Source organism: Aulonocara sp. 'chitande type north' Nkhata Bay, linkage group LG7, assembly GCF_057382095.1.
Source record: "Aulonocara sp. 'chitande type north' Nkhata Bay isolate Kocher_YH1m ecotype deep benthic linkage group LG7, A_spYH_male_GT1.1, whole genome shotgun sequence".
Classification (NCBI taxonomy): domain Eukaryota; kingdom Metazoa; phylum Chordata; class Actinopteri; order Cichliformes; family Cichlidae; genus Aulonocara; species Aulonocara sp. 'chitande type north' Nkhata Bay.
Window position 1 is genome coordinate 55,649,247 of NC_141350.1, and position 26,692 is coordinate 55,675,938.

At 39.3% G+C, this 26,692-nt stretch overlaps 2 protein-coding genes and 1 long non-coding RNA gene across 3 annotated transcripts; 2 read left to right on the plus strand and 1 right to left on the minus strand.

Annotated features, from left to right (window-relative positions):
* Positions 1-479: 479 nt before the first annotated feature.
* Positions 480-9,678, minus strand: LOC147326305 (3-hydroxy-3-methylglutaryl-coenzyme A reductase-like). The gene is made up of 20 exons (XM_086301434.1): positions 9,539-9,678; positions 8,944-9,150; positions 8,425-8,536; positions 7,998-8,085; positions 7,180-7,264; positions 6,959-7,064; positions 6,726-6,832; positions 6,479-6,598; positions 6,232-6,365; positions 5,867-6,156; positions 5,633-5,766; positions 5,330-5,524; positions 4,902-5,060; positions 3,674-3,831; positions 3,492-3,597; positions 3,241-3,411; positions 2,981-3,121; positions 2,672-2,830; positions 2,432-2,580; positions 480-1,452 (listed from the first exon to the last, which is right to left on the minus strand). The coding sequence occupies exons 2-20, from the start codon at positions 9,106-9,108 to the stop codon at positions 1,416-1,418; spliced, it is 2,616 nt and encodes an 871-aa protein (XP_086157560.1). The 5' UTR covers positions 9,109-9,150; positions 9,539-9,678; the 3' UTR covers positions 480-1,415.
* Positions 9,679-14,337: 4,659 nt separating this feature from the next.
* LOC147326306 (beta-1,3-galactosyl-O-glycosyl-glycoprotein beta-1,6-N-acetylglucosaminyltransferase 4-like) lies at positions 14,338-19,503 on the plus strand. Its single transcript, XM_086301432.1, has 3 exons — positions 14,338-14,796; positions 14,910-14,966; positions 16,662-19,503. Exon 3 carries the CDS (start codon positions 16,663-16,665, stop codon positions 17,953-17,955), a length of 1,293 nt encoding a protein of 430 aa, XP_086157558.1. The 5' UTR covers positions 14,338-14,796; positions 14,910-14,966; position 16,662; the 3' UTR covers positions 17,956-19,503.
* A 3,345-nt stretch (positions 19,504-22,848) lies between these two features.
* On the plus strand, positions 22,849-23,827 carry LOC147326307 (uncharacterized). The gene is made up of 3 exons (XR_015130601.1): positions 22,849-23,174; positions 23,246-23,390; positions 23,489-23,827. It is a non-coding gene; the product is annotated as an uncharacterized LOC147326307 (long non-coding RNA).
* The last annotated feature ends 2,865 nt before the right edge of the window (positions 23,828-26,692 follow it).

Consider the following 26,692-nt stretch of genomic DNA (forward strand, 5'->3'; position numbering starts at 1 on the left):
GCCATTTTTTGTATTTTGTATGTGTATAACATAATTCTGTTGGCTCCATAATGTAGTGGGTTACACATTTGCCTAACAAGTGAAAGAGTCCTGATTTGATTCTTGGAGGAGACACTAAATCCCTTCGGGGTTGTATGATGAAGGGCATCCACTGCATTTAAAAAACAAACTGCCCATTTGAACATAAAATTACTTTTCATTTCAAATGAATAAACTATGTGCATAGAATCACCAGTTATTAAAATAACTTAGCTTTACCCCCATATTAGGTTTTTAAAAAGCTTTTTCTTTTCTCCTCCTGGAAGTCTAATGCTGTCTTCTTTACTGTGTAAGAATAGATTTCATGTCAGGCTTCTTTAAGTGCCTCGTCTCTCTCTTAAGCCTGTATTTGACTCAGTTTGTTCATCTGCTAACTGGAAAAGGCCCCAAGTGTTGATTCCAGTCTTGTTAATGTTAAAGAAAGACAAACACGGTATTGTCAACAAAAACTTGTCATTTATTTTTTTAAATAAGACAGTTAAGTTTACTTTTATCATAATTGGTTATTCTAAAGTGTGCAGCGCAAGGCTCAATTTCTAAAACATACTGTATGTAAGGGCACTTCTGAGTGTCACTGCTTTCTGAAAATGAGCAGGACCTGCAGTCAGTGATAATTTATACCCAGTCCTTCAGTTCCACAGATGACAGTGTACCGTAAAGGTTTAATTATTATGGCTTCCAATTTTCCTCAAACTTGTAGAAGTAGTTGATCAGAATCTGAACCAAACACATCCTTCTGCTGGCAACAGCTTCATTCATTGAAGCGAGAATTCCAACACCCACGGGCAATCTACAGTATACACAGTATACAGTAGCACCTTCACTCAGGGAGGGATGAGCATATCTACGTAGTGGTGCCTACAACACTGGTAAAAACACATTTGCACATAAAGTTGACTTTCAGAACCTGAGCACAAGCTGCCCACTACACTCTCTCAAGCAAGCTTTTGATAAATGCAAAGATCCATTTGTCCCAAAAAATAAAAACGATGATGATGACTGCATGAGGATCTCATTTCATTCAGCTCATGTAAAAGCCATTCGGACATCCCATCCATCCTTTGCGACCCATCAGAGGCACAGGACTCTTGTAACTTGTGCAGCACGATGGATTTTACTTGTCTAAACACCATCAGTCTCTTGCACTTCTCTCAAAGATCAGTAGCAGAATTAACAGGTTCTCAAACAATATTACAAAGTTCAGATGCAGAAAAATGGCACAAATTAACAACCAAAACTTAAGGCCTCAGCTCACAAACCAGTGAGGTAATAAAACAAAGCAAGCACATGTTGGCTCTGTTCATTAACACTCTGATATCTGGATGTCCACAGGTTCGCTTTTAGAACCGCATCACGACGGCCCATCGATGTTAGTGTCACGCCGTATTCTCTGAACACAGGTTTGTTTTCGATCTAAGAGACAAAAAAAGAGAATTTCAAAGTGGACACAATAAAACACTAACAGATATCAACAAAGGAAAACTTAAACGGTGATACATAAGTATGGGCTATTTTGGATGCACTTTGGAAAAACCAGACTTCAAAACATTTTTTAGGAACAAAATGTAGAGACTCTGGATTTTACATTTGAAAACAAGAGACTTTAAAGATATGACAAAACCTCATGTGGCATGTCATGTGATCTGTGTATATCAGGTGATTTTGTAAGTGAGAGGGATGTTACATGTAGTTTTAGACATTTAAATGCACAAAAAGGTTTTTGAAAGAAAAAAAATTGCCTGATTTGTGATGTTAAATTTAAGTGTGTGTAGTAAACAATCACCTTTTTTCCAGGTTTGGATGCATTTGTTAAAAAAAAAAAGTTTTACTTGTGGTCAAATTGCTTCGTATTTCTTTGTGGATTGGAGCACACATTTGTGAGGCCTTTGTAATCCTTTTGAGGCAAAAATATATCCTTCTAATAAGTAAACTGAATTTCTTTGATAACTTATCCTGGAGGGCTAATTGTAAAAACTACACAACGTATTCATTTAGCCGAATACACAATTGTGATCACTCAGTCTTCACTATGAAGCTCTGACAGTGACGAGTCCGTTGACTTTACACGGGCAGCCTGTCCACGTTTTTGATTGGTCAGATGCTGACAGCAACACACCTTTCACAATAACATTCACACAGCTGTATTGGGAAACTCTGGTTTGACTAATTGGATTGTGGTTAACCACCTTCGTGTGAATGCTTTGCTCTCTGTCAGTCAGGGTAAGTAAAGCCATATAATGAAAGGAGATGCTGGTTATGGTACGCTTGCTTCTTAGAACAGACATGTCAACTCATTTTCCTAAAAAACACACGACATGAAAATAAAACGGCACAAATTCTCAAATCTGACCAGGCATTGCTGTAAAAAACCCAAAAGAATGAGACATCTCACCTGTTGTGGGTCATGTGGCTCTTGACTAGGTGTCCAGCAGCGAGAGCAGCCATCAGGGAGAGCTCTCCTGCCAGAACAGTGGCACAGACTACACGGGCCAGCTGACGGGCATTGTCACCTGGCTGGTTGGGATTGCTAACACCAAGCATCTGCAGGTACAGAGGTTTGGTGTTAGAGGGGAAAAAATATCCTAAAAACGCATCAACAAATGGCAGCTATGTTACATGTAGTTGAGACTACCTGCAGACAGGCCTGCTGTGGCGACAGGTTGGTGCCTCCTCCCACAGTGCCGAGCTCTATAGAAGGCATAGTGCAACTGATGTACAGGTCCTCCCCCCCTGGACCGACAGCCTCCATCTGAGTAATGCAGTTAGAGCTTCCCACTGTCTGAGCTGGGTCCTTAACCGCAACACAAACAAATACTTGTTCTTTAATAATATGTCTTTTTGTTGGATCATATACCATGCCACAGACATAATGTTTCACTATTTAAACCTTTTTTTAAATGTATTTATTTTATTTTTTTGTGTTAATTTAAGGTTCTATTACTTGTCCACAGGCAATGTAGATAGCAGCGACAATGTTGGCAGCATGAGCATTGAAGCCACCTATACTGCCAGCCATGGCTGACCCCACCAAGTTCTTGTTTATGTTCAGGTCCACCAGAGCAGCTGTGCTGCTCTTCAGCACCTGGGGAAACATTAAAGGGTGATTTTACAAACTGCAGAAAAACAGAAAAACTGGAGGGGAAGAAACTGTGGCCGCTGTCATTAGATTTCTGTCAGGATCCAGCTTTGAATTGTTTTTACCTCTCTCACAACTTTAGCAGGAATGGTGGCCTCGCATACAGCAGACTTGCCTCGGCCCAGAATCCAGTTGATTGCGGCAGGCTTCTTGTCTGTGCAAAAGTTGCCACTGAGCGAAAGCACCTCTACGTCTGGATGCTGCTGCTGGAGTACATGCAGAGCATGCTCAGTGCCCTGAAGAAAAAGACAGAAAGCACTCAGCACTGAAGTCAACATTTAAATAACAAGACCGAATTACAGAAGACTTCTCATACCTTCGAGAGCATGTTCATACCCATGGCATCGCCTGTTTGAGACTGGAAGCGAATGTATAGGTTTCTGCCAGCTATGCCCACCAACAATTTCTCCAGACGAGCAAACCTACAAAGAGTACTCACTAGTTATCATCTGTGTACCAAAAACACAGTCATCAATCAGTCATAGCTCTTCCACTGACCTGCTGGTCTCATCAAACGCCTCTTTAATCATGCTAAATCCGTCCGAGGTCTCAAGCCAGACTTTGACCTCTGCAGCCCGGCACGCTGAGGGCAGCCTGACCAGAGGACCCCTGGTCATGCTGTCAGCTAGAATCCGGCTGATGCAACCCCCACTCAGCTGGACAGGAAAGAAAACACTGTCAGCAGGGAGCACACACAGAAATAACAGCAGCCAGAGTTAGATACAATAATTTTCCATCGCCGTGAGGATGACCTTTTTTATGACCTTACATCCTCTAAAACTGGCTGCATATAGGAGGGCGATAAAAGTCCAAATCAGTTTCACTACCTGCCAATGAGCCATACCATTTTAGTTTTGGTTCATAAATTGTTTGGGGTTTTTTACCCAAACCACACTTTATGTTTTTAGATTTAGGTTAGTTTTTAAAATAACCATCTTTCTTGAGCATTGTAGTGACATCACACAGACCCAATAATTAAGGGCAAAGTGCACAACACCTCTCCAGGGTTTTGCCACAATGACTCACATGCACGGATTCGCTAAGTAAAAACAACATCAACTGAACTCCCAAGCCTAGCAATTAATTACTCACCTTATCAGCTGAGACCATTTATAGAGGATGGACAATAGCCACACTGATATCAAAAATCTAGTTTTATGCTGAGTGCTTTCACAATTGCTGCCTTGATGTTTTGAAATGACTCAGTCAGAAGAGAGCCACACCACAACCTATAAACTGCTTTAATCTCTTTTTTTTTTGACTGCAATGGAAACCTGCAACTGAAGCTAATAACTCCTCAGGAAAGTCTTTACTGAGGTCACAGATCAACTAGACAATCAGATTCACTGCCACCTGCTGGTCATTAGACAGAACGCAGATTAAAGGCCCTCGCACTTTGGCTTATCAAGACTTGTGACTTATTCACAAGTGGCCAGACATCAGACATTATATTCCTGGCACGCCACAAATTTACACATGACTTTCTGGTCAGTGATGTTTCCTCCGCCCAAAAACTGAAGTATTATTTACTACATATAGAGTTTTTTAAGTCCATGCTAACTGAACCACATAACCTTCTATATTATTAATCTTTCTTGACTGCCATTGCCAAATTCTATGACTTGTCAGTTTTTCCATGAATCTACAAACCCTGTAGATTTATTTATTTGCATCTACTGAAAAGATAGTTACTCTTCCCTCAGGGCTCCACACGAGACACACTTACAAAAAGTGCCCTGCATCCTCGGTTGGCGCTGGCTACCAGGCAGCCTTCTGTGGTGGCCAAAGGAACATAAAACTCCTTCTTGTCCAACAGAAGAGGGCCAGCCACTCCCACTGGCACTGGCATGTAGCCAATGACATTCTCACAGCAAGTACCCATCACCTAAAAGGCAAAGACAACACAAACTAAGCACAACTAAGAACAGAGTAAAGGAAAAAATGAACATAAAAACATTTGATTTAAAAAAAAAAAAAAAAAAAAAAAAAAAAAAAAATTATATATATATATATATATATATATATATATATATATATATATATATATATATATATATATATATATATATATATATATGATTTAAAACTGACAACTGAAGATAAACATTTTTCCCAAGAATAAACAGGACTACACTTTAAAAGGACTGTCAGTACCTGTGAGTAGTTGTAGTCTTTGTAAGGTAGAGAAGCCAAGGCAGTGGGAACAGGAAGTTTGGATGATAACAGTTCTCTCCTGATGGCCACGCCCCTCTCTGGAGTCTCAAGGACACCTTCAAGTTTATAATTCATAATCTTGCGCAGGGTTACAAGATTCATCACCTCTGCATCACTCAGCAAATGGGCACCTCTCTGGAAAGAATCGTGGGCAAAACAGTGATATTTTTGAAGAATCTGAGGAACACAGAACATCATATATCTAGCTTTGTATTGTGCTTCCAGTATAACCTGACAACTTACCTGAGAATCTGAGAGGATGGCCATACATTCCTCCAGACTTCGGGGCTCCGACGTACAAACACTTGGAGGAGCACATTGTGTCTGAGCAAGAGAATCCCCAGAAGATGTACCACAAAATGCATTCTGAATCACATCTGCAGCAGAGGAATCACATGAAAAAACACAGCAGTTAGATCATCTTCATCACTGGGTACACGCGTTATCAAAGCTAGAAGCACCCGCTACGAGTCTCACCCTCTTCTCTAAATGATATGTCAGCTTCAGAGGAAAGTTTCACGTCTGAAGCAGCTGCTAAAGAGGTAGGGATGGTTGCCAAAACACTATTAGATGTCTTCTGGGGTTTCAGGGCTGGGAGGGACCTCATGCAGCAGTCCTCTGTCACCCAGGGCTTCGGACTGGGAGTGGAGCTTATAATGGTACTCTTGAGTGAAAGCGAGGACTCTGTCTCTGCTTGCTCAAAAAATACATACTTTACGGCCAGAATCAGAGCAAGACCGAGGGTTATCACCTGTTCCAGGTCGATACTGGAGAGAGAAAAAGTCATATATCAGTGGACGCAGGAATCAATAATACAAACATTGCAATATTCCATGGTTTACCTGGTGAGCTTAAGAGGCAATATGGTGCTAGGAGAGTCCAGTCTCTTTGCTACAGGCCCTTCCACTGTGCGGTTTTGACCTGAATGTTCAGCTGTCAGTCGAGTGTGAGCATGAACCAAAGCCAATCCCAGAGACTGAAAGACAACATCACACAGGCATCATCGTTCAGACCTAAAAATGCTTTATAATACACAATGTTGAAGACTAATCTAAATAAACATCCCCACCATAGATGATGGGAACTCACCATTATGATTTTAACCCTTTGAGTCACAGGATTGGGCTTGTTATCCTCTTCCTCAGCTAGCACACGGGAGAAGTGGCTCAGCTGCCAGATGGGGCGCCCCTCACGACTCTCCCTTGACAGCTACACACAAATATGCAGGACCACAAAAAATATTAATAAAAAAATATATATCACAGTTAAACTCTAGCAACTTGTTTCCTTATCTTATCTGTGTTTATTTCTCCAAATTGTTGCATGCACATCTCACCTCCAGCACCAGAGAGACACAGGCAGGGAAGAACGTCATGAAGACAAAGTAATTGGCCAGAACAGACATGCAGCCAAAACAACACATGATCTCCAACTGAGGCACACCTAGAAAAAAGGAAGAAACACAGCTGACTTCTGCTTTTCTACTCGATCAAGCATAACCACAATATTTCTAACACACAGAGCATCACTGATGATGCTTATAGGTGGAGAAACAGCAGTAATCCTTACCAGACATGGTTCCGATTCCTATAACCAGACACTCAACCACAGCATCCAGGGTGAATGTTGGGCCCAGGATGGCCATGCCGTGAGAAATGTTCTCCCTCACCTCCTCCTATTCCCAACACACAAGACCAATTCGTTAGTTAAGGATGCTTTACACTTATGTCCCCCATATGAATAAAGCCACATTTCATACATATGGTAAGACCAAATATGTGTGAAATTACCTGAGAGTTTGAGCTGAGGGCAAATTTAGCCAACGCACAGGCTCTAGACAGGTCAATAAGCAGGAGGAAAAAGGGCAGCGCTTCACTGCAGGGAGAGCAGACAAGTGTCAGCCAGGGAGTGACCTGGAATACTTTCCTTCAGTGTCATCTTACAATTACAGATCAGTGAACTTAATCTTACAGCTGAATTAAATCCTTGTCTCTAATGCAAAGGAGCTGCAGAGCTTCAAATGTATTGCCCTAAAATTGTGAAACAATGTGTACATCACCCTGCTGGTAAATGTTAACTATTTTGTCTACCTGATCTCACTAGCACATTAGCTGCCTCTTATCCTGCTACTACCAACTGTGTTAGCTACGCAACTAGTTTTAACATGGATTAGTGATTTAAAAAAACCCCTCTCACTAACAATCATTTGCAGAAAGAAGGCCTCCCCTATAGTCAACACAGAAAAAGTAATAACTTTTGACAACAAAGTAAGCTGGCAGCAAGTTAAAGCTCTGTAAGATCAGCCTCTTCTGAGGAGGAAGTACAGTGTAATGTAACATCAGTCTAACTGAAACTCTTTGCATAACCTCGAACAGGGACAACATGTATATCCTTATCCTTACTTATTTTCTTACTTAGATTTATTATTGCTCATTAATAACACAAAGGTGTTTCTTACTGGATTAACTATGTTAATCAACAGAATAATAATTTAATAGAATACTTAATTGCTAAAATAATCCACTGCCTATGTACACTCTCAATATGTCACAGACCACTTTAAGAACCACTCTCCTAGCGTATATGTGAGTCCATTGGAAACACTTACTTCAGACCTGTCAGCTCCTTCCCAAAGAAATGGATGACGACTGTACTGAAGACAAAGCTGGAAAATACTGTAAATAATCCAGCAATACCTGGAGACGGAGGAGAAATGGAATGTTGGTGTATTTTTATGATAAATTTGCTAGCCAGTCATTTGTTTTTCAGTCTAAATGAAAAGCAAAGAAACAAACCAACCCAAGTAGTTTGGGGTTAAAAATGTAATACATTAAAATCATGTTCTATATTAAATCCACTGACAACATTTTATGGCAATTCAAACAGCTGAAGCTGGAAAGTAGTAAAAGAAAAACTGTGGCCACTAATGAGTGGTGATTATACAGCCAAAACAAATCTGTATGATGTGAGAAGAAGTGTTTACTACTGTCCAAAACTGGGGGAAAAAAACCCAACAAACATCTCATGATACTGACCTAGAATATATTTGGATCCAAGCTGTCTGAGATTCTTGAACTGGAAATAAATATAAATAATGGCCATGCACCGAGTGACTGTCAGAATAACTGCATCACTGCTCTGGATTTTCTGCAAGAAAAAAAAAACAGACATTAGTGTAGACCCTCAGGGGCGATCGTGGCTCAAGAGTTGGCAGTTGGTCTTGTAATTGGAAGGTTGCTGGTTCGAGCCCCGGCTCGGACGTTGTGTCGTTGGGCAAGACACTTCACCCGTTGCCTACTGGTGGTGGTCAGAGGGCCCGGTGGCCCCAGTGTCCAGCAGCCTCGCCTCTGTCAGTGCGCCCCAAGGCAGCTGTGGCTACAATGTAGCTTGCCATCACATGTGTGTGAATGTGTGTGAATGGGTGAATGACTGAATGTAGTGTAAAGTTCTTTGGGGTCCATAGGGAGTAAGTAAAAGCGCTATACAAATACAGGCCATTTACCATTTTACAAAACTCCGACAACATTTCTTAGAGAGTGCCACACCAGCCTCACCTCCTCCTCAACTTTGGGGCATTGGTTCCACTTGCACATCTGGTTGCTTGTTGCCAGGCTGTTCATAGACACGAAGCATACTGTCAAAGCCAGGGTCCCCACGATTACCTCCCATGGGTGCGAGGCCACCAGCAACCCATGAAGTCTAAATAGACGTGCCAACATGGTCTCAGGATATCTTCCTACTACACAAGATCCCAGAATCACCTGCGTTACAAGAACATTGTCCAGTCACTGGTAGTTAGCAAGTCTGACTTCTGTACGGCTTTAAAATCAAAATGCAGCTTGTGTGATGATGGCGAAATATAGTGAAAGACGATCGTCAAGTTTAATATACACACTCGGTCGCCGCAGTGCTGTCAAAAGGATTTAAACAATAGGATTCACAAAGGTATCATTACTCCTGGTTAGCATTACCTAGATGTTAACACACTGAGGCTATATTAGCGCAGCTTAGCTAATGCTAGTTACCGTAACATCGGTCAACATTAGCTACGCTGACTAATTTTACAGCCTGTCACCAAAATAACTTAATCCCCCTGGCTCATTACATTTTAAGTGCTACTCTGCATTATACGGAAACCTGTAAACATACAAAGAGTTTCTTCGTGGTCAGAGAGTCCTTTCCATAGCGACAGTGCCCTTCCCACAAATCGCTTAGCCTGCTACATTGCCTGATCTGATGTAATGAAACTAATATGGCGATCCGGAAATACTGACGTCAATCCGCTTGTGAAGTCCTGACGTATGAACCCTGCTTCCGGCTCCAAGCTCCTGCTGAGTTAATAGAGGCTGTTGCCGTTATACCGTTTAGTAGTTTAGTAGTACAGTGTATCTTATTTTATTTAACACAAACAAGCCCTCAAGAATAATCAGTGGTCGTTGTCTGCATCTGTGGCTTTTATCAGCGCTGTTCATGTGGATCACGTCTCTGCTTTTTTTCATTCAAAGACGAAGGTAGTGGCCTACTTTTGCCCAGCGAGATTTTTTTTTAAAAAAGTATTTGTCCGCTTCCTGATTTCTTAGTAATCAAATAAATATTAGACAAAGATAATCTAAGTAACCAAAAATGCAGTTTTTAAATTATGATTTCATTTATTTATGGGAAAAGAGTTATTCAAACTTACCTGGCCCCATGTAAAAAAAAAAAAAAAAAAAGCTTCCTAAACCCAATAACTGGGTGATAACAATGACAATGGCAATGTGGAAGAATCTTAGCCCACTGGTCTGTATAATTGTTTAAATTCACCTACATTAAAGGGTTTGGAGCTTAAATAACCTGTTTAATGTCACACCAAAGATTTCCATTCGTTTTTGAGTCCAGACTTTCTTTAGGTCACTTTAAAACCTTCATTCTATTTATTTATTTATTACTGCGGTATTTTGGATCTTTGTCCTGCTGCATAACCCAAGTGTGCTTCAGCTTTAAGGTAGAAACTGATGGCTGGACATTCTCCTTTTGCAGTTTCTGGTAAAGAGCAGAATTCATGGTTCCATCAATTCACCCAGGTCCTTAAGCAGCAAATGATGCCCAGACCATCACACTACCACCACCATGTTTGACTGTTGATATGATGATCTTTTTCTGAAATGCTGTGTTAGTTTTACCCCAGATGTAACGGGACTCAAACCTTTCAAAAACTTCTCATCCTTTCAAAAACCACTTTTTCTCATCCGTCCACAGAATATTTTCCCAAAAGTCTTGGGGATCATCAAGACATTTTTTTGTAAATGCGAGACTAATCTTTGTGTTATTTTTAGTCAGCAGTGGTACTTTCCTTGGAACTTTCCCATGGATGCCATTTTTGATCAGTGTCTGTCTTATTGTTGAATCATGAACACTGACCATACGTGAGAGTAGCCTGCAGTTCTTTAAATGTTTTTCTGGGTTCTTCTGTCTTTCCAAGCATCCATTGAATGGACAGATAACATCTGATAACATCCAAAGAGAGGACATTTGGGTAGCATTTCTGCCTTAATAAATGAAATCATAATTTAAAAAAATATCATCCATTCATTCTTTTCCACTTATCTTTGTCAGGATCACCCATCCCAGCCACCATATCACCAGTCTGTTGCACATCTAACACATAGAGACAGACAACCATTCGCACTCACATTCATGAGTTACCAATTAGAATTACCAATTAACCTAACCCCACTACTGCATGGCTTTGGACATGTGTGGGAGCTGGAGTGCCCAGAGAGAACCCACTCTTACACAGAGAGAACATGCAAACTCCACACAGAAAGGCCCCAACCAGGTGGTGGAATTGAACTCAGAACCTTCTTGCTGTGAGGCAACAGTGCTAATAACCACACTGCTCCATTTAATTTTAAAAACTGCATTTTGTATTTACTTGGATTATGTCTGTATAATATTAAATTTGGTTTGAGTGCGAACATTTATGAAAAAACAAAGCTATGGAATCAGGAAGGAGGTAAATACTTTTTCACAGAGCTGTAGCTAGATGCTGAGTTGTCTAATACGAGTTTTTTTTTCTCATTCATTGCCTTCATTTGCCTACAAAGACTGCCTCAACATTTTTTGATCAAATTACTCCTTACGTAATTACTTACCTACTTACTGAATCTGTCATAATCGACTTTTAGTCCAAGGATATTTTGTGAATAAGGCCCTTGATCTAGCTGCTTGAATCAAGCTTCAAGACCTGAAATATTTGTGTTTATATTGTGCTCACATAGTGGTCACTCCTACATAAAGCTGTGCTTATGTATGAAAACCTGGAGCCAGGCTGGGAACTTGGCAGAGACAGAGTGTCCTTTCACAGTGTGCAGAAGGTGGCTCTTGGATAGGTTTACAGCAGTCTAACAGCATTTTTTTCTTTTTCTTTTTTTCTTTTTTTTGTTGGCCCAACCCTCCAGCTCCTGTTATGGCTCCTAATCTGACTTTTCTTCTTATATACAACACTAGCAGGAATATTTTCCATCCAAAGGTCTCATTATTAATTTGCATCCAGTATACAGGGAGTGCAGAATTATTAGGCAAGTTGTATTTTTGAGGAATAATTTTATTATTGAACAACAACCATGTTCTCAATGAACCCAAAAAACTCATTAATATCAAAGCTGAATGTTTTTGGAAGTAGTTTTTAGTTTGTTTTTAGTTTTAGCTATTTTAGGGGGATATCTGTGTGTGCAGGTGACTATTACTGTGCATAATTATTAGGCAACTTAACAAAAAACAAATATATACCCATTTCAATTATTTATTTTTACCAGTGACACCAATATAACATCTCCACATTCACAAATATACATTTCTGACATTCAAAAACAAAACAAAAACAAATCAGCGACCAATATAGACACCTTTCTTTGCAAGGACACTCAAAAGCCTGCCATCCATGGATTCTGTCAGTGTTTTGATCTGTTCACCATCAACATTGCGTGCAGCAGCAACCACAGCCTCCCAGACACTGTTCAGAGAGGTGTACTGTTTTCCCTCCTTGTAAATCTCACATTTGATGATGGACCACAGGTTCTCAATGGGGTTCAGATCAGGTGAACCAGGAGGCCATGTCATTAGTTTTTCTTCTTTTATACCCTTTCTTGCCAGCCACGCTGTGGAGTACTTGGACGCGTGTGATGGAGCATTGTCCTGCATGAAAATCATGTTTTTCTTGAAGGATGCAGACTTCTTCCTGTACCACTGCTTGAAGAAGGTGTCTTCCAGAAACTGGCAGTAGGACTGGGAGTTGAGCTTGACTCCATCCTCAGCGGCTGCACGCTTGACTTTTCTCAGTTCATGGGCAGTTATTTTGCGCCTTGGTTTTTCCACACACTTCTTACGACCCTTTTGACTATTTTGAATGAAACGCTTGTTGTTCGATGATCACGCTTCAGAAGCTTTGCAATTTTGAGACTGCTGCATCCCTCTGCAAGATATCTCACTATTTTTGACTTTTCTGAGCCTGTCAAGTCCTTCTTTTGACCCATTTTGCCAAAGGAAAGGACACCTGATATAGGGTGTTGATGTCATTAGACCACACCCCTTCTCATTACAGAGATGCACATCACCTAATATGCTTAATTGGTAGTTGGCTTTCGAGCCTATACAGCTTGGAGTAAGACAACATGCATGAAGAGGATGATGTGGACAAAATACTCATTTACCTAATAATTCTGCACTCCCTGTAATCTTACAACATATTCACAGCCACAACATTATAATCATATAAACCAGCTAGGCGTAATTCCCTTTCACCTTTATTGTATTTAAAGAACATTTCTGAGCAGAAAAGACTGTAAGATAGTTAAAAAATGATTGTCCTTTCATCTTGTTGGATGTGGAAATTTCATATTTCCAACAAACAGTGTCAAACTCTTATGAGAACTTTTATGAGCTTTTCTTATATGAAAATATCGTGGTAGTGTTAAGCAACCACTGTTTGGTGATGACTGTAATAAATGGAAACAGTATTTGTTTTCCTCTCGCACATGCTCAGTGAAGCGAGGCTTATTCTCGGAAGACACACAGAGAGTGGGTGAGAGCGTGAGCAGATCCCGGTGGGGGTTTTAATTCTTCTTTTAATTTTTGAAAGTAATTTTTCTTTCATTTATAAATAGATTCATTGGTTTAAAAACAGCATTTGCATTGCATTTCATTTTCAATATTTGTTTCTAAAGTATAATAAAGCATGTGACTGGGTTTAATGGCTCTCTGTTAGTTGTGTCACATGTAAAACTAAAAAAAAAACAAAAAACGAAAGTGGTTTCCGGTGTCTCTTTCAGTTTCTTTGTGTTTTTGTTTTTTTAGGTTAGCTTCATAAAACCAACTTGAAGAGAGAAGAAACAAAAGACACACCTCAGACCAATATGCCTGCACACCTGCACGCTATGCTTTTTTTTTTTTTTTTTCAACAAATGCCTGGACTTTTGTTTTGCATGGTGTATTTAAGTATGACTTTCATGGCATTACTGATAATAATAACCAATCTGCATGACTTTGAGTTGACATTTATGACCCAGCAAAATCACCAATCTACATTCCAACCTGGCTCATATTAGTCACTCGTGTAGGTAGCATATAGAATTTTCACGTGTGTTTTAATAGGTTGATTATAGTTTAAATGCGTTTAAGCCAGTATCTTAGAATTCTTTTGAAGAATTAGTTTGCTTTTCTGTCATAAAGAGATAATCAGGATTGTGTTATTTCAGAACAAAGCCAAGTCACTGAACGACCGTCGTAGATTGATTTTTTTTTTATTCTTTCTCCACCCCCCACCCCCCAAAAACATAGAAATGACCTCACTGTTGAGTTTTCTCACACACCACCTCCAAGTTTTAAGTCTTGAGAGCTCCCACGATTGGTACAGCTCTCTTCCTTCTCACCCTTCCCTTAGTGAGTTCAGATGACTCCAGACACGGGGTTTTAATTCAAACTATTTTAACCAGGTTTGTTCAGGAAGCAGTCGTTTCAGTAAAGCGCATTTGCAGGGGAAACCATTTTTTATTTGCTCCTTCCCCCCTCTTAAAAAAAGTTTTGTTTTTTTACCTACTACAGAGACAAACCAATGATTACACACAAAACACGTCTTTCTGCTTTTTCTTGCTTTTCAGTTCGTTTCTTTCTTTCGGTTTTTTTTTTTTTTTACTTGAGCTGTAATTAGTTTCCTGAACCCCTCCCTCTTTTCCGGGTTATTTCTCTGTCCTGTGGTCCTCAGCTCAGCGCGGTTATGACAGCTTGTCGCGCTTCTTCTGAACACGGTTTCCACTGATTAACAACGTATAATCAGACATTCAAGTTTGCGTTGTCCACAGATGTCGCGACAGCAGTGTGGGAAAAGTGGAAGGGCAGGGAAGACGAATGCCCACTCTTTTTTCTGACAGGTAAGTTTTCATTCTTCCTTTTTTTCATTCTTCACTTTTGTGAGTCGAAGTTTTACTGTCGAAGCAGCGAAGACGGAACATTTGCATTGAACCCACGTTTTGACAACTTTCAGGTTTAAAAACTGCTTGCCAGGTCTTTTGGGGAGACCGGCACCAGCGTGAAGAGCAAGGTGAGGGCTTTTCACAGTATGGAAGGTATCCATCACATCTAAATTAGCTCTCCCGTTTGCTATATCATAGATGGCAACTGCCTCCCAATTTCACTTCTGTCTCTTTCTGTCTGCTTAAAGAGATGAGATCATATAAGCTATATATTCTGTGGTGTTCCGTTGTTTTTATTGAAGGTATTTGCAATGATAGTCTTCAAACAACAATAAACAGATCGCACGTTTAGAAGTTTGGAATAAGCTGTTTTGATCTTATTTATTTATTTATTTATTTATTATCGTCCACTCTGAATTGGATAACTCATTTTAACTTCTTTTCTAGTGTATATTCACGTCACCTTTGTGTTTTGGTCACTCTTTTTAAGGGCACACTTATAAATTTCAGACGAATATCTCCTGTTTTGAATCGGGAGATGTTGGGGTTTTTTTGTTTTGTTTTTTAAAACTAGGCCTATGAATTTTTAAAGCAAATGACAATGAGGCAACTATATCCATGTGAAATCTGTAAAACTAAATTTCCAAACGTAAAGGTATTTTTAATAGCAATTAGATGTCTCTCTGTGTGTTGTATACTTCTCATTATATAAAGAAAAAAAATCATATATGTCAGATCTGAATAAGACCCTGTTTTCTGTTTTATTTCGTGAATAATAACGTCCGCATATACAATAAAGAAATGCAAAATGTTACCTTTGTACTGTAGAAACTGTAAGTATTAAGATAAGATAAGATAAGATAAGACTTTATTAATCCCACAACGGGGAAATTTTTGCGTCACCTCAGCTCAGGTACAGATATATGAAGGAAATACAAAAACACAAATAAGTACAATCAATGAAAAAAAGTAAGATAATACACTATATTACAAGCGTACTTAGGAGTTGGTGAAATCTGATTCTGTGTTTCCTCAGAAATTCTTAAGTAAATAATTCTTGATAGAATTTTTATTTTATTTTTTTAAAACCAGAGAATTTATTGAACCTTCCCACCATTAAAAAAATCAATTGAATGTAAATTTACATATATATGTATGCATTTGTATAATTTTTGCCACATCTATTTATTGCTTAAAAATAAATTAAAATCAGTTTTGTTAGGGAAAAAGTGATGAAGTCTCACAAACTCATGTATCAAATCTTGTGCAATTGGCGTTACGAAGTGACACTTTCTTTCTTTTGGACACTTGTCACATTTCTATGAAGGTAACACAAGATAAGATAAGAAAAGATTTTTATTGTCACTGTTACCAGAACAATGAAACACAGTTGTCATCTCTCCATTGGCAGAATGGAGAGCACAGAGAATGTACACAAAAAGGATATGCACAAGTTGTATACACACACACATACATACATACGTACGTACGTACGTACGTGTGTGTGTTTATGTATGTTATACTGTAATAAATACAGTTTATAAATATAGTGCGAGTGTCCTTGAGTGTTAGCAGCACAGTTAACCTTCAATCAGGGTGTAGGTAGGGTACGTTTGACAGACTGTGGGTAGAAGCTTCTATTGAATCTGTTTGTCTTTGCAAGGCTTCACTGGATGTGCTAAAGTTATTGCAAAATAAACAAATATGGAGTAACCCTATTCTAAAAGAAACTGAACATTTTTTTAAGGTGGTTAGGTATTTCTGAAGAATAACATTATCAGTTGGGTTTATGTTCCTTCATGTTGTGTTTTCTCTCACTACAGAATGACCATGCGATGTTTATCGCTGCGACTAAGACGAAAGCAGTTCCTTCCTTCCCTCCTGTCATTGCTGACTATATCCATCCTGCTATTGGTCTGTGTCAAGCACAGCTACATCACTGAACCTTCACATATTGGTACGGACATGCAGATAATTCCCAAGTACAATATTGATTGCTCTGCTATTTATGACATGGACCCAGTGGAGGTGGGGAAATCTCTGCTGATCAAAAAGAAAGACGTTGTGGAGATTAAAGATGAAAGTCTAGCTTATCTTACCTCTAACTGTACTTTATTCAGAAAGTACAGGGGTTATGATAATGTGTGTGCCACAGAAGAGGAGCAAGACTTTCCTATTGCTTATTCTTTGGTTGTGCATAAATCTGCCTGGATGGTAGAGAGACTCATCAATGCACTGTACTCACCCAGTAATATCTACTGTATCCACTATGATCAAAAGTCCTCTGCTCAGTTCATATCAGCTATGGGGGGTTTGGCCCAGTGTCTGCCCAATGTCTTCATTACCAGCAAGAAAGAATCAGTATATTATGCAAGCATTAGCCGATTAAAGGCTGATCTCAACTGTCTGTCTGACCTTTTGGGTTCAGAAGTCAAGTGGAAGTATGTCATCAACCTCTGTGGCCAAGACTTCCCTCTCAAGTCCAACGTGGAGCTAGTGTCAGAACTAAAGCAACTGAATGGCAGAAACATGCTAGAGACGAGCCGACCCACACCAGCTAAGAAACAACGGTTCACCTTTCACTATGAGCTGAAAGATGCCAGCTTTGAATATCAAAAACTGCCAGTGAAAACAGAGTATGTAAAGAACCCACCACCACACAATATTGAGGTGTTCTCTGGAAATGCCTACTTTGTGCTTTCCCGGAAGTTCATTGAGCATATGAATGCCTCAGGTGTAGTGAAAGATTTTTTGTCCTGGTCAGAGGACACCTACTCCCCAGATGAACACTTCTGGGCAACACTTGTGCGACTGCCAGGTGTCCCTGGAGAGGTGGCTAGATCCAAGCCTGATATCACAGACCTGATGAGCAAAACCAGGCTGGTGAAGTGGCAGTACCTGGAGGAGCAGCTGTACCCACCGTGCACAGGGACACACGTTCGCAGCGTTTGTATATTTGGTGCTGCGGAAATGCGTTGGTTGCTGAACTATGGCCACTGGTTTGCCAATAAGTTTGACCCCAAAGTGGACCCTGTACTCATTCAGTGCCTTGAGGAGAAGCTGAAGGAAAAGCAGAAGTTATTTCAATCAGTATCACTGACTTGTCGTAAAGGTTAAACGATGGCTAAAATGGATCAGGAACAAATATTATGTTCTTTCAGTGATTTTTCAAATTTGACTGCTATTTCTTATACATCATTATCTTTGAAGTTACAAATCAACATAATTGATTAATTATAATGAGCTATAAGTAATAGCGAAGGGGACTAATCACTGTTTTCTGGTCTTTTAGAAACAAAAGTTTAAGTGGGAAAGACAAAATGCAGCGTTGAGATATGAAAATGGTGTTTACAGCTCTAATATGTTGCAACGTCGTTTGTTTAAGGAAAGCTGCCGAGCTCCGTTCTTTTCTCAGGGTGTTTCTGTCTCACTTGAGTCACTTGTTTATCTACAAAGATAATGTTGGTTTTATGGTAAATGGTAAATGGACTGATTCTTATATAGCGCTTTTCTACTCTCCCGGAGTACTCAAAGTGCTCTATAAATTTTATGTATTTTTTTATGTATTCAGTTTTTAAGAGATTTATTTCTTAGATTTCTGTCTTCACAGAAAAGTCCAGTTTACAAAAAACACACCCACGAGGAACATGTCTTAGCAGAAACAGTCGTCTGCTTCTCATTGTGAATGGGGAAAACAGGGATAATATTTGTTTTTGTTAATTGGTTGAATGAAACTGTAATGAGAGGTAATTATACAATAATGACTGGTTACATTTTAAAAGCTAACATGCTCTTGCCTGTTTCTGACGGATTCCCTTTTCCTCTGATACATGTGTTAAAGTTTTACTACAGATTCAGTTTTTGGATCATTCTGATGGTGCTCTTGCAAACTATAATAACAAAATATTATTTCCTCAACACACAGCATGCTATCTGGACAGCCCCTTTTTCCATGAAATGCAATGGAACACACTGGATTGGTTTTTACACAGAATACTGTGTAAAACAGAGGAGAGGTCATCTATTCCTCACAAATTAATCGAGAGCTAATTTGTTTGCAACAATCCAACTGGTTGATGGATACAAGCTGCTTTAGTAAGGGTTGATTCCAACTATATATGTAATGCAGGTTTGCATCAAACTATAACGTAAATTGGAAAAATAAACAGCCTCTCAGTGTTAGACTGTATATAAAAGATTAACAGAACTTGTTAGGTTATAAAAGTAAAGGTCATGGAGGAAACAAATGCAGTATGTGCCTGTTGATGGGGAAATAAGCCCGATGTTCATCTGATATGGCATTATCAAGTGACCTGCTTTAAACATGTCCTTAAATAGTTCCTTGTGATTTTCTAGTCTTTGATGCTTGAATTGAGTTGAACACAACAAGGTGTTCATTTTACAAATTATGGTCCTCAAATAAAGTGAAAAATGACAACATGATTCAGAATGGGCGTACTCTGTTATTTATAGCTAGTACTACTGAGCATGGATCGTTGCTTGGTTTCTCATTCAGATCCACCCCAAAAGTTATGCCTGGTTGGGGAAAAAAAACAAAACAAAAAACAGCAAAAACAAAAACCACAATAGTCAAAAGACTCTAAATAAAGGGTGGCCTCTTTTAATTACAGTTTATACTTTTCTTTTTTCTTTACTGCTTTCACACAGATGTTTTGAGTTTTACGATAGACAGGAAATGAACACTGCAAAAAAAAGTTCTGCTACAATTGGGATTGTGTACTGAAATACCTTAAATGGTTATTCATTTTAAAGCATTACTGCAACATGAATCGATATGCACACAAGAAAGTAAAAAAAAAAGAGGCTATCTCAAGAGGATCTCTATTGTTATCTGAGCTCTATTTACATGTTTACAAATGTCAGCAGTGGATAAACATAGGAACATATTGCAGCTACCACAACTCTGAGCAAAACAATAACTTGAAAAAAATGTGGTTCACATAAATCAACCATGGTTGTTTACAATTATAATTAGCACTGAGCTACGAGGCTCCTATTGTCGAGATTTCATCCTTGAGAACATAAACAGGAGAAGAGCAGATTGTCATGGTTCTCGCAGGACTGCTCTCTTTTGCATCCACTGTCTCTCTTTCTTGTTCTTTCGATTCTTAGGTGGAGTTGGGCAGGCGCTGGTGCATTGCGCTGACCCACTTTCAGCCAGCCTGCTTACCATTATCACATCACTTATGGGAGTAAAAGGGTCAGCAGAAACCTTACTCCTTGCCAGCTCATCTTCACCCTTGTGGTGGTAATCAGGTTCTCAACTTATGAGTGTCTTCGTTACCTGACCTTGTTCTCCTGTTTGTGCTCCGAGTTGATTCAGTGCCTTGGCTGGACTTGAGTTACCTGCAAATTGAGATGGGCAAACTAGGGCTTTCTGAAACAATGGAAAGTCTGAAGCAATTGTGCTGGATTTGTGTTGATGTTTTGAAACAATCTGACATCTAATCTATGTTTGCTCATCTTTAACGACATCATTTATTTACAGAACATTGAGCATGTCACAGATGGAGTCATGAAAGCTTATTCAATTACAGTAAATCATAGACTTTATGGGATGTTCCAGTTTTGCATATGAATAAAATGACCCGTATGAGAACACTACACATGTAAGGACAAGTAGAAGCTTGTTTTTTTTCTGCAAATCTATCACTGACACAATCAGCAACAACACCAAAACAACCCTCATGTTACTGTGGAAACTGACTTGTTTCGGCATTAACCCATGATATCTTACAGGTTTCTGACAGCAGGTAACTGGGAGAAAATCCTTATATACTGCTGAGGAATGCCAGTTACAAAAAAATTGTGCAGACTGGCAACAGCAGTTAATACGATGCAAACCAACCAGAAACACACAGATGAAAGGAGTCCGTAAAAGACTAATGGACAAGCTTTTTGTTATTGTTTGTTCTAATGTGCTAATCTAATCACTCTAGATAAAGGTCTAACAGTCACTTACTCTTTTCTTTTTTTGTGGTCAGACTGTGTTATGAACATATTTCAAATGACAATTTATAGATGCTGATTGGCTGTCAGTGCTGCTGTGTAAGCTGTAAACCAGTAAACTAGTACTTGTAACCTGTTTGAGCATTATGCAGAAACGATACTTACCAAACAGAAAGTTCGTGCATAATATGACTCATCTTAAGGTATGCAGAGTGTCTATTGAAAGAATGTCTCTGACAAAATGTACAGTTTTCACAATCTTCCCTTTGTATAAGCTGTAATAATATTTCACTCCCACTGACATCTGAGGATTTGATCCCCATAGTGCTTTGCTGAGATAATGTACTTAACCTGGCACATCTCATGTAACTACTTCAGCCCTCTACTACTAATTCCTAGTGCATAGCCTAGTAGTGCATAAAAACTCAGAAACAGTATTTCCCAGAAATGTCACAATTTTCTCCATATTTCTGGTTAAAGGTTTGTATGACTTGCACACTGCTCATTTTAACTTTCCCAGTAACTGTATTACATGGGCTCAGACTCCGAATGCTGACAAGTGAAGTGCCAATTTTAGTTTCCTGTAAGAAAAGTGTTAATGTTTCTGGTCTGCAGTTCCTTTGAAATCATTTCCTTTTAACCCACAATTACTTTTCAGTACTTTTTCTTTTTTTCTTAGTTTTTCTTAATTTCTTTTTAAACAAAGCAGTCATTGTTCTCTACACATACTTTTTTCTTTAGAGTATTAGTTCTTTTCCCTCTTTGCTTTTTAAACATGAGTTATGTGTTAGAAAGTGTAGTTTCTTTGACTCATCCCTTATTCCCAGAAGAACTTAACTCAATTCAAGCTGCTAAGGCTTCTGCACACAGAGGCAGTGGTAGTGTTCAGGAAAAGGTCACAGTAAAACCCTCAAATAGCACATGAAATTGTAGCCCCTCACTTACCACATGTCTGAGAGGTGTCTGATTTCTACCAGGGCTGCGTTGCTCTGTTTTGAGCATAAAAGTTATACTAATGTTTATTTTGCACATCATGAAGAGCACACATGGTATGACAGATGAGGTCAGCTTAATTCAGATTCTAAAATATAAAAGAGGTTTTGTTTGTGCAGTGGTGATGCATCTTGGTCTTATTAGGTACACTGTTAAGTCAGCCAAAGAAACCCCTTGGCCCCTATTCAAGGGGGTGAAGTCTTCTAATGGAAATAACTTTTAAGCCTCAGTGAATCATTTCTTAACAAGCCTCACAGTTCAGCCTCGAAGAAGAAGAAGTTTTACTTCTCAGATTCGCTGAGGTATTTTGATGAAATAGCATTACAAAATGCAAAAACAATGAAGTTAAAAACGTTAAAAGAGATTCCAATGATTTGAAAATAGTACACAGAACACTCTTTCTGTTTTAAAACAGAAATGTATTTATTTATTTTCGGAAAACAAGAGGTTTCTATGAAGAGTGTCTGGCCTCTCCCTTAGAGATAGGATGAAGAGTTCAATCATTTATGAATGGCTCTGACCCAAGACAATTTGGAGAGATTATATTTCTTAAGGCTGGAATGAGAACGCCTTGGTGTTCCCTCAGATACACTAAAGCAGGTGATTGGGGAAAGGGAAGTCTGTGTTTTTCTGTGGTGGAAGCTGCCCTGGAAGAGCATAAATGGACAGATGGATTCGTTCACTATGTTAGGACATGTGGGAACAAGGGCAAATCTTTCATGTCCTATTTCTCTGGAAAAGGCCCTTTGCTTGCTCAGCTACTTGCTAGTGGAGCCACAGGCTACAATGCCAAATAATACTTGCCTGTAATGTGCTTCACAGCATTGTCACAAGACATAATGTTCCCCTCTGTGATAATGTTTATGATGCACCTGAGCCTTATGAGGACCCAGAAAATCCTCCTGCAATCCCTCTGACTAGGGAGATGCAGCTGTTCAAAATTACTCTTAAGTGTTTTGTTCAACTAATCAAGTTGGTCCTATAAATTCAGCATTGGCACTGCTGGTGGGTGTCAGGAACCATTATGATGTATTTGTAGGACTGAGTCACAATGGGCTGGGGTGTTAGGAGGACAGCAGAGTTAGTTAAATTCAGATGGAAGAAGGCCAAGTCAAGAAGGGACCATGCTGAAGCCAAAAACACTCAAACTGGTGACAAATCTTACCAGAGCACAGACTACAGAGATATGGTCCTTAATATTATTGGAGGTGCAAACTGACAAACTTTGCATGGGATTCAAAGTACTGTAAGGGATGCTGAGCCCACAAATGTAGAGAAAACTGATCCAGTTCTTTCTAATGAAGAGGACACACTTGTTCTTGTTGTGGACAGTGGATCAGCTCTAGTAGAACCAGCATCTACTGCATCAGAAGGTATCAAATAAGGCTTAAAGAAGTCTTTGTCAAAGACAGATAATGATGATGATTATGTTACATGGTGTCAGGCTGGCGTCTGGTTCCTGGTCCCCGCTTCGATCTCCACACCTGCTCATCATCACTCACCTGCTGCTCATCATTCATGATTGCTCCTGCCATTATTTAAGGCCACACTGGAGTGCTGGTTTTTGCTGGGTTGTTGTACTCACCTTGGTTAGTGTAGCGCCAACTCGCTTTGTGAATCATATCGTATCTCATTATGTTTCCTGGTTTTCCTAATGAACGTTTCTATTCTCTGTACTGACCCTTAGACACTGAGTGAGTGTGACTGAGTCACAGACTGTGTGAAGAGGAGTGTCCTGGACCTGCCCCTGGATTTGTGTTAGAGTCCTGCCTGACATCTGTGACAACATAGTCTTTGAAATTGTGTAACTTATTTTTTAAAGAACACCTTCATATGCCATATTGTTTATATTTATTAGTTGTTTAGTCAGTGGACTGAATGTTACACAGAAAGTTACCACCAGAGCTCTTCTTTGTAACACTTGAAATAAACACACTTAAAAGTACTGTGTGATTACTGTTCTAACTGTTCTCTGTAATATTTGAAAAAATGTTTCAGTATTTTAGACGTCTTTTTTTTCTTTTTTCCTTCTTTTTTTTTTTTCTTTTTTTTTTTTTTTTTTGAATAATGAGGACAAAAGTAAGCCGGATTATGTGAGCCATTGAAAACCAAGGAAAAACCGAAAGCAGATGATTTTTATCTGCATTACACCTTTTAAACAACAGGGCCCTGAGGATTAGGATAGGCCAACAGTCCTTTTAGGCATTCTAGGTCACTGACTGGAGCACCAGTACAGAAGAGTTGAACAAGGCTTTGCTGTATAGTGTTCCAGGAAATGAAGTTATTCATGCCAGTCAGTTCAGTTAGTCGGTCAACCATTAAAGTTGGTTTGAGAGCAAGTGAACTTGATTTATGGAATGTCTGATCCCAGGAGAAGGGTAGATCTTAGATTTGAACCTTTAGATTTGAACCTTAATTGCACACGCACACACCACTTGAAGAACCAAACAGAACAACATAATCTGCAAAAAGCAAAGGTAAAATCCTGTAGCCACTAAAGTGGAGACCCTCCACCTGGTTACATATGGCTACATCTAGATATTCTGTTCACAAAACCTATGAACAGAGTCAGTGACCAAGGGCAGCCCTGGTGGAGTCTAGCATTAACCGGAAAACAAGTCTAACCTCCACAGTATACCCACATGAACCCGGTAAAACTACTTCTCCAAGTCCACAAAACATATGTAGACTTTTTTACAGGTTGGGCAAACCCCCCTACACCCTTGAACATCTTTGAGAGGATAAAGCCGTGGCCCATTGTTCCATGGCCAGGTCAAAAACTGCATTGTTCCTCTTAAAGTGAAGGTTTAACTAACAGATGGACTCACATCACTAGTACCGAAGTGTAGATTGTCCCGGGCTGAGAAGTGTGATACACCTATGGTTGCAGTACACCTTCTCCACACCCAAGGCACCGCCCAGATGTCCAGGCAACATTGCAGAGACAGGTCAGTCAGGACAACCCTACAACATCCAGTCAGTGCAGTCGGTGCTATCAGTACCAGACTCATCATAGACGGTGTGATTATAGGATTGAGGAGATAATCAAATCTGAATTTGACATTGGCTGCATCCCACCATCACTGTAAACAAGAAAGTCCTGGGTTCACATCCAGGCTACAATTTTTTATTGTGGACACATGCACACATGCTCTCCCTGTGCATTAACTGGTGACCCTAATGTGGTCATGGATGGATGAATGGATGGACTGATGCTTGAATGGATTCCTTTTGGGGTTTTCTTTTTGTTTAGTTTTCTTTTCTTATTTAAATGGGGTTGTAATGTTCTCAACTTAATAATAATAAAACTAATAAAACAAGTAAACATATAACATACATAATTTCCTAATCAAGTATTCTGATGAACCTTTTGTTAAATATGTTTCTGCTTTGAGGTTTTGACTCCAGTTTACACAAGGCTGCATTAAAAGTTCACGAGGTGAGCAAAACTCTTTCGTTAAGTGAAACTCTCGAATCTATTAGTGGAAAATATTTGCTCATGCGATCTACAAAAGCAGTTACTCAAGGTGTGGTTGTGTAAAAGCATTTGTAGAGCAGCCTTGTGAAGCAAAGTAGATGTCAGAGTACATTACAAGCCTATTTTAGACAGAAGGTTTCTAGTAGAGTTCATTAAGGGGCTATTTAAGAGGTCAGTAAGTTGACTTTAATTGCAATTAAAAGGTTATTTGTCACAGAAAAAAAAGTACTATTTTCAAAACGTAGGTAAATTAATTTTTGTTTTGAAAGTTTGATTGTTTTGCAGCAAAAATCTTTATATCATTGTGGAGGAGGACAAAAATACCACATTAAAGTGAAAAGTATCATAATAAGAGGCAAACTCACTGAGAATTATCTCTACTCTGCACTTCTCAGTAGTGCGGAACATTTAAGCTTATTGTTTTTGTCATAACGGCTGCAAATGTACTTTTTTGGTTCACTCACATGAGATGCAGAAGGCTGTTTTCACTGACTAAATCTTTGTAAACCCCCCCCCCCCAGTACAACACCTGCCCAGTATCAAACAGCAATGAGGCTTTTGCAAATGAACATTGACTGGCATCACTTATTCCTCAGCTTATCATCGTAATCGCCAGCTCAGTGTTTATATTACTGGATTTTACTAGAGTAGCTTTACACGATTAACAGTTAAAATAATCCTTGTTTATTTCACGTACTGGTCTTTGGTGCAGCCTGCCATGTCATACTTTGTCTGAAACAAGCTGTTTTAGTTTCCTACCCTTGCCCAAGAAAATGTATTACTATTATTATTTATTTATTATCCACTCTTCATCACAAGGATGACTAAACATATAAGCATTACTTCATTATTATGTCCTCATTAAGGACAGAGTTGTTGACTCTTCACTGAGGTGTCCTTTGTCATCTGCTTCTTGCTTTAATGCCTACAGGACCTGACCAGGCATACAGCCAGAGAAGACATCTGCCTACACGCTAGGTTGGTCACAGGCATCGCTCTAAGAGCTGCACTTCCCTAAAGGAAGCATGAGAATCACCTTACACAGGGAACAGGTGGGGGATTAGAGGAGATTTGATCCACTGAGTATTTAAGGTATTTCTCGTTGTTCATTTTATGGTTTTGAACCCCCTATGAATTTATTTGAAATCATTTTCACACTGTTTTTACTTATACACATCTGTAAGTATTAACTTTAGCCTTAGACGTTGCTGGTCTAAAAGCACAAAATGATAATAAACTTAAAAAAAAAAGGCTCACCAGTGTTGAAAGGGTACCTATTCTGCACATTTCCAGCTCCACTTATTTATTCTTGAACTTAAGTTTTGAACGATTGTGAAACAGTTTTTGTCTCTTACTGGGCCTTGGTGAGCAAAGTAGAAGCTTTATGCAGCAGGAAGGTGGGGCTTCTGGGCT

Coding starts and splice junctions, on each gene's coding strand:
- LOC147326305 (XM_086301434.1), bottom strand. CDS start 9,108: ATGTTGGCACGTCTATTTAGACTTCATGGGTTGCTGGTGGCCTCGCAC. Junction 5,525..5,632: donor CCATCCTCTCAGATTCTCAG/GTAAGTTGTCAG, acceptor GATTCTTTCCAG/AGAGGTGCCCATTTGCTGAG. Junction 5,061..5,329: donor AAGACTACAACTACTCACAG/GTACTGACAGTC, acceptor TTTGCCTTTTAG/GTGATGGGTACTTGCTGTGA.
- LOC147326306 (XM_086301432.1), top strand. CDS start 16,663: ATGACCATGCGATGTTTATCGCTGCGACTAAGACGAAAGCAGTTCCTT.